General features: G+C 35.5%; 1 protein-coding gene across 4 annotated transcripts in view; it reads left to right on the forward strand.

Moving 5' to 3' along the window:
• LMBR1 (limb development membrane protein 1) overlaps positions 1 to 8146 on the forward strand; it is a 160872-nt gene that overhangs the window by 30437 nt on the left and 122289 nt on the right. For 3 of the 4 annotated variants that reach the window (XM_030885593.2, XM_045289917.1, XM_004702332.2), the window contains exon 4: positions 4600 to 4739. In XM_030885593.2, coding sequence (XP_030741453.1) covers positions 4600 to 4739 — 140 coding nt within the window. Of the gene's footprint in view, positions 1 to 4599; positions 4740 to 8146 lie in introns of those variants that run through there. The other variant, XM_045289918.1, reaches the window with a different exon arrangement.

Raw genomic sequence — 8146 nt, forward strand, 5'->3', positions numbered from 1 at the left:
TCAGATATATCCTCCTGAAGCTGCAGATTCAGTGCCATCCTTTGAAATTAATTCTTCTTGGGGGAGGGGGACTTTCTACTCCTATAAACAGTTACCGTCTTGGAAACTTACACAGGCAGGTCTACCTTGTCCTATAGGGTTACTGTTACTCAACATTGAATTGATGGCAGTGAGTTTGAGTTTTTGATTCTGAAATATTTGACCTGATTTGGTTGAAAGTAATTGATATAAAAACTCAATACCCAATTGGTGAAATTGCTTTAAGGAGTCACTTGCATTTTAGAAGGAAATCACTCCCCACTGTAGACTAAGAAAATATTTTGGTTTTATTTATTTGTTCTTTCAGACAAAAGGAACCTTGATGCCGTAATGAGTTACAAGTTACCCTTAAGGTCACCAATTTGAAACCAGCTACTCTGTGGAAGAAAGATGAGGCTTTCTGCTTATGTAAAGATTTGTAGCCTCAGAAACCCTCAGATTTGTAGCCTCAGAAACCCTCAGAAACCCTTATTCTACCCTGTATTATTTACTTGCCATGAGTTGGAATCACTTCAGTAGCAGTGAATTTTTAAGCAGAAGACTTGAAAAAACCATTCCTTCTCTTTGTTTTCTCCATACTTAACTATACTCCTAATACTATATATGCATGTACCCACTGCATAAAGCGCTCTGGAATTTGAAGTTCAGTGGGACATCTCTAAGAAGGAAAGAAACCCTATTTTATATACTTTGAATTAAGATATAACTTCTTTTTGGAAAAATACTTCATTCCAGGTCTGGCTTAGGGAAAGTTCCAGTGTCATCTTTTATGTCGTGCCAGAATGCAGGGAGTTACACAATGATGAGGACATATCACAAGGACACAGAAGCCAAATAGGACAATTTGAGCACAAAATAATATTGATTGTAACGGATCCTAACCAACTGAATAATATAAATGCTCTTGTGTCAATATTGACTTTGGCTGACTTTACTTTTATCAGCAATCAGCAGTAATGATAGGATGCAAAAATAAGTATGAAGCATCACTTCTGTGAGTTCCTATATTATAGATATGTCCAACCCGGCTTATCCCAGGAGGGATGCCTTACCTCTTCCTCAAATCAGCACCAACGTCAGCCTTACCATTTTAGTGCACTTAAGTTCCACTTTTCCAATTCTCAGGCCAGAAGCCTCAGGCTCATCTGTGACTTCTTTCTTTCTCTCAAATCCCACATATAAGTCAGATTTTAACTCAATAGCAATTGGTTTGGCTTGGTTTTCTGTCTTTAGTGTCTATCTTCTTAAGTTACCATCTTCACTCCTACTACTCCGATCTGAACCATCATTTTTCTTACACTAATGACTTCAGACAAATCTCGCTAGAGCCATGCTTGCCTCCAGTCCACTTTCTAAATAACACTCAGCATGAACCTCTACCCAGACCTCTGCAGAAGCTGCTCATCGCATTCAGAGTAAAAGTCAGTGGCTTCACAATGGCCCCAAGACTGTGATCTCTAGAGACCCAGCTGTTTATTGTGTCTCCTATTATTCCCCTGCGTTCTTTTTACTGAATAAGAGCGAAAAAACAAATTAAATCGTGTTTTATCCCTGAAAGGTCGCCTTGCGTCTATGTTAAGGCTTTTGATCCATTTCCTAGAATGCTTTCAGAGATACTCACTTGGTTATTTTTCTCATCTCCTTCATGCCCACACCTCACCTCAACTTTTCAGGGACACCTAGACCGACTGCTAGAATATATATTTTTAGTGTTTATAGTCTGTCCCATCCCATTATTAGCCCTACAAGAGCAAGAATATTGGGGTTTTTAAAGTGCCCAAGCAGTCCTGGCGAACAGTAAGCAATCAGTAAATATGAATCTAAAGAATGGTTCTCACCAAAAAGATTCACTGAAGCAGAATCTTTGATATGTGCTTTATTTTTTTTTTAATTTTAATTTAATTTAATTTTTTTATTTCTAAATGTCAGAGTTCTTGGTCAGACTTGCAAGCGCTTTTAAACAAGTCCTTGGCAACCTCCAAATTATTCTTGGTGACCTTGATATCCCTGTGGCTATAGTCCTGAGACCAGAGGGCATATAAAAATAATCACCTTTTGATATGTGCTTTAACAAAAGTTCCATAGATGGTTCTCCTTATACTATACTATAGCTAAGAACCACTATAAGATGGGATTATGGGTTGAATTGTGTCCCTCTCTGCACCCCTCAATATGTGTTGCAATCCTAACCACTATACCTGTGGATGTAATCCCATCGGGAAAACAAATTTTATTTGTTATATTATCAGGCCATATCAATATAAAGTGCGTGTCAAACCTACTCATTTTTGAAATATCAAAGAGCAGATTAGGCAGAGATGCAAACACAAATTGGGGGATGATAGAGACTAAGTGGAAATTTCAGAGGAACTCTGAGCAGAATGCTGGAGAAACAGTAGGATTTCGCCATAGGAGTGGGCAGAGGATACCACTTTACAGAGGATTGGAGGCTAAGAATGACAAATTAGAAAGAAGAGGATGTTGCTGAAATTGGGTAAAATTCCAGGATGGAAGTAGCATTGAAAGAAGTTGAGTTCAAATCATGACACACACAAAAACTACAGTATGCATTTTGCCTTAATGAGAATCAGATCGGGCGCAATTCCCACACCGTGTCTTCAGTGTTGTCCCCTGTAGGGCTATGAGTCAGCTCACTGTCTCTCTCGAAAAAAGGCCACACTCCCAAGGAGGCATCACCAGGCTGATTCACAATCTGATTGACAGGTTGAAATTCTACCTTTGCCTCCACACAGGTACCATCAAATCTAACCATCATAAGTTCTAACACGTTTTTGTTGTTGAAAGAACAAACGTTATGGTTATTTACAGTGGCCTCATATACAAGATTTTTGAGTCACTTGTAATTTCAAATACTTTGACCCTTAAGTATAGTCCTTTTGTCATTTTTAATTTGTTAACTATGGTTTGCTGCCTTTGTCGAGCATGTGGTCAAAGTATCATGGGAGTCAAGAGGCCAAAGCGGGGGGTGGGGTGGGGAAGAGGCCAAAGGAACTAATTTTACTTAGAGGAGAATGAAGGGAGACATTGAATACTACCTCCTAGGCTAGTGACATTTGAGCTTTGTATTAAAACTCGTGTCTGAATTGGCTATGTAGAACACAGTAAGAAGTGTCCTGGGAAGATAACTGACTATGCACTAGGACCCATGGGCCAAAAATATTGATTTTATGTGCCGGGAATGATGAAAATAGATAACTCAGAATCTGTTTTTGTAGTGTATAGTAGTGACTAGATAGGAACTTGGAAAAGTGTATGGGAATAGCTGGGTAGGACCTTGAATGTAAGAATTTAGATTTGATTTTAACTTGAACACTGGAAGGAATAATAGTGATTAGGATAAACTTCCTCTTTCAACAAGTGAGGATATTGAAGAGGTTATTGCTAGAGTTGGACTTGGATTTATTTTACTTCTTTGCTCAGTAAATAAATTGTTTAGTAAAACCATTTTAAAAACATTTCACTTTCTGATCTGAATTGTATTTTTGGTACGCGTCACATAACCTACATTCAATATTTTGTCACTGGTTTATCATAGTTAATATTGGGCTCTTAGGAGGAATACACTTCTGTTGGTTGCCACAAGATGGCATTGGCCTCACAGTTATTCTGTCAGAGGACTATTATCCTTTTTTGTTTCTCATGTGAATTCTAATGGATGGATATTAACGTCCATCGTTAATATTAGTGAATTTTCCCCTTTTGGGCCAGTCTATAAAGTTAAAAAAAATATGTGTTAGGTGTAAAATTTTCAAACACTGTAGAAATATGTAACTGGGAAGTGAAAACCCTATTCTACTTTATTAGTACATATTAGAGCTGCTTTTTTAAAATGACAAAATAGTTTAAAAAATATTATATAATAGTACCGTATTAATGATTCCCTATAAGTTGCCAGTATATTTTACTTACATTTTTCCCATTTAGGCTAACAGTTATAAGTTTTTCTATCTTGTAATAATTGTTTTAAATTGTTTGTTTTCTCTATTGCTTTATCCAGTGGTTTTATTTTTTAATTGAAACAATTGCTGCATTCCTATTAGTATATATTGCCATGGTAGCTAATTAAATGAAATTGTGAAATGAATACTTAACACTTAAAACAGGAATGTGGCTTCAATGTACTCTTTGTGAAGTGTGTCAATAACTGTCTTCAGTGCAGGTGGCCCCTGACTTGCTATGGGGTTACATTCCAATGACTCCACTGGTTCTGACCTAAGTTAAATCTCTTTTTTAAGCTTTCATTGTTATTCCTTTTTACTATCAGTATCTTTATAAATCTGATCTTCGTCTTTGGGAGTTGGAAACATTACATATAAACTTTGATATATATCAATACATACATAAAAACATACACAAATCATAAAAATGTACTCTGATGAAGAGGTATTGGGATTAGAGTTATATCATTTGACCTCCAAATCTATGTATTTTATGAAATGTTTATATAATACTTTTAATTTAAAAATTTAAACAATTTTTTTACTTCCATATTAATTGCCTTATCAGATTATTTGTGACAATTGCTCTGTTTTCTTTCAGGTTGTTTTTGAGCACGTTCACTCTAGCAGTTTCAGCTGGTGCTGTTTTGCTTTTACCCTTCTCAATAATCAGCAATGAGATCCTGCTTTCTTTTCCTCAAAACTACTATATTCAATGGCTAAATGGCTCCCTGATTCATGGTCAGTATATATTGCATAATATAATGATAATCAATATTTTACTCTTAACTAAATTGTATTTTAAAATATTTATTTTCTTAATTTTGATCATAATTTGCAATTTCTTGCAGTAAGCTCTCGGAGTCCTTAATAAAATCAGAAAACCAGAATGTTTACCTAACATTCTTATTCATCATTGGTTGTGAAAGACTCTCTTCTCTTTTACTCAGTCAAGAAGCAGTTTTATACTTACCATGATTTTGATAAATAAAATTTCATTGAAATATTTAGTAATAGAAAATTGGCTTGTCTGGATTTGTTAGTAGAACTTAAGCTCCATCTTAAGACCTAAAATAATAAACCATAGTTTTTATTTTATTTTTGATTCACTTTTTAGTCATTTCAAAATATATGATAAAATAAATTTGTTCTGTCAAGTACAAATTTTGAAATTCATGTGATTGAAAAATTATTGTGAGTAACCTGCAGTGCTTTGGAGCTATACAGACCCGCATCCAAATCTTGACTCTGCTCTTCTCCAGTTGACTCTGCACAAGTCACTATTGTTCTTTGATCTCAGCTTCCTGGTCTCTTGAATTGAGAGTATAAACTTTCCCTTGGAGGCTTGATTTTAGGATGAAAAATAATGTATGTAAATATCTGTCTCTTAATAAGGGGTAGCTATTAATATGATATTTATATTGTGAGGTATTTTTCTTTACTATTTTTGAAGAATCTTACTGTTTTTTTTTACATATCAGTGTGTGGTCCTTTAAATTTTTCTCTCATAGAAAGTGCTCGAGTAAAAATAGAAAGAAAAAAAAAAAGAAAGTGCTCATGCAATTTTTTGAGGGGGGGAGTATAGTTTTGTAATTATCTGAGTTGATTACAACTCTTAGAGATTTTGATATCTTCCTTATTTTCTCATGTCTCTAGACCCCATTTTATTTGTGGTGTTCCTTTGTGTTACTGGTTGTGATGTATTCTTAGATATTAGCTTTTAGTGTCATTAGTTATACTGTTACTAGCTATTAGTGCTCATACTGATATGGGTGGTGCAACAGTGAGCTAGCTTGGCTGCTAAAGGTTGGAGGTTTGAGTCTCCACAACGACACCTCAAAAGGAAGGCTTGGTCTTTTGAAAAATCAGCCACCGAAACAGAATGTTCTGCATTCTGCTTTGGTGAGTAGTGACGGGATCTTAAAAGTCTGCATATGGCCTTTTGAGATGCAGCTATTGGTTTTCCTCATCTGGAGTGAAGATGAAGTGAAATTCAAACACTCAAGGAAAGAATTGGTCTCAAGGACTAATGGACTATGTGAACCACAGCCTCTCCTAGACTGTGACTATGAGGCGCACAGTAGAAAGCCCAAGGAGGGAGAGGAAATAAAACGTAGAACTAAATTCAACATCATAAAAAAGACCAGACATACTGGTCTGAGGAAGACTGTTGGACCCTCTTAGACACCTTTGAAGCCTGGAATAGACCCTCTGCCTGCCACTTGTGATGCCTTAATAAAAAAAATTATAATAACTATTCCCTCATTTTTTCTCGATTGTAGGAATCATATGTGCCTGTTCTATAGGATTTGAAAAATATTGAAATATACAAAGAAGAAAATACAGTCCACTCTTTTTTAGTGTATGTGTGTACATGTGAAATACCATATGCAATATGCATTCTTTTTAGGTATAGTGCATTTTCCCCATACCATTAAATGTTCTTTGAAAATAGTTTCAAATGATTGTAACCTGATTTGCATGTTACAATATGTAAATGCAGTGGTTTTCAAATGTTATCTTGTTTTTAATAAGTAAGCCATTTATTCCTCCAATCACACACACACACACACACAGACACACACACACACACATATATTTCAGATTTGGTTTTGACAACAGCTACACTGTTCTTTAGGAAGTGAACCTCCTCTCTCTCTTGTGAAACATTTTGCTTAAACATTCTGTTGTTGAGAGGAGCCATGGTGGTGAAGTAATTACACATTGAGTTGAGGTCTGCAAGACAGGCAGTTTGAAACCACTAGCTGCTTCACAGGAGAAAGACGGGGCTTTCTGCTACATGAAGTTATGGTCTCAGAGACCCACAGGGGCTGTTCTACCCTGTCATGTAGGGTTGCTGTGAGTCAGCACCGACTTGATGGCAGTGAGTCTGGTTTGGATTTGGCTTATTCTATTGTTGAGCATTTAGAGGGTTTTCCAAATTAAAAATTTTTTTTTCAAATTTTTAATTTTTAGGTTTCATTAAATAATGCCATTTCCATAGGTAATTATAATCATTGGCCTAGTGTTTTTCTTCTTAATAATTATGTGAGGAAATGGCATTATCTAACGTTAATGTCTGATAGGTTCATCATGATTTGGAATCGACTTGATGGCAATGAACTTGATTTTTGGTTAAAGGCTTGCGGATGCGTTCCCACATTCCCACTATTTTTTTTTCAATTACCAACTTAGTATCATTGAATACTTTTATCTCTAAAATCTCTGCCTATTTTAAGATAAAAAGTGTTTTTTTCATTATTGCAATTTCAATTTTTCTTAATTTTTAATGAGAACATTTTAATTTACAAAATAGAGAAAATATTTACCCCTGTTTGATATCTTTTTGCCCATTTTTTGTTGTTTTTGAAACATCAGCCTTTTTTCCAATTTTTGCGAGTATTTTTCTTTAGTTATTTTGCTTAAATTTTTAATTTGTCTTTTTGTTACAAGAAAAGTATTCCTTTAGTTTCTTTCCTACTAAAAGTTAAAAAAATAGGCTCTTCCACTCATGTTTTAACGTTAAAAAATTTATCTTTAGTACCTAATTTTTAATTCATCTAGAGTTTATATGGGTAACTCACTTTTCTTTCTGCCATTCCTGTAGTCATCCCAGTACTGCTGATTTTTTTTTCACTGATTATTGGTGATCCATGTTCGATATGTTAAATTATTAAATTAGGGTCTGTGTTAGTCTGGGTAGACTAGAAAAACAAATTCATAGACACTCATATATGTTTAAGAAAGAGCTTTATTCTGGTGTTTTAAAGGCTTGAAGGTAAACAAACGGTCATCTAGTTCAGAAGCAACAAAGCCCACATGGAAGAACCACACCAGCCTGTGTGACCATGAGCTGTCGAAGGGATCAGGTATCAAGCATCAAAGAACAAAAAATCATATAATTGTAAATGAGAGTGAGTGCAGAGTAGAGACTCAAAGCCCATTGGTAGGCAACTGGACACCCCCTTACTGAAGGGTTGGGGGAGCAGATAAGCCAGTCAGGGTGCAGGGTAGCAATGATGAAACATATAACTTTCTTCTAGTTCTTAAATGCTTCCTCCTCCCCACTATCATGATCCCAATTCTACCTTACAAATCTGGCTAGACCAGAGGATGTACATTGGTACATATAGCAACTGGAAACACAG

This window comes from Echinops telfairi, unplaced genomic scaffold (assembly GCF_000313985.2).
Source record: "Echinops telfairi isolate 266 unplaced genomic scaffold, ASM31398v2 ScPeMD7_31;HRSCAF=116, whole genome shotgun sequence".
NCBI lineage: Eukaryota > Metazoa > Chordata > Mammalia > Afrosoricida > Tenrecidae > Echinops > Echinops telfairi.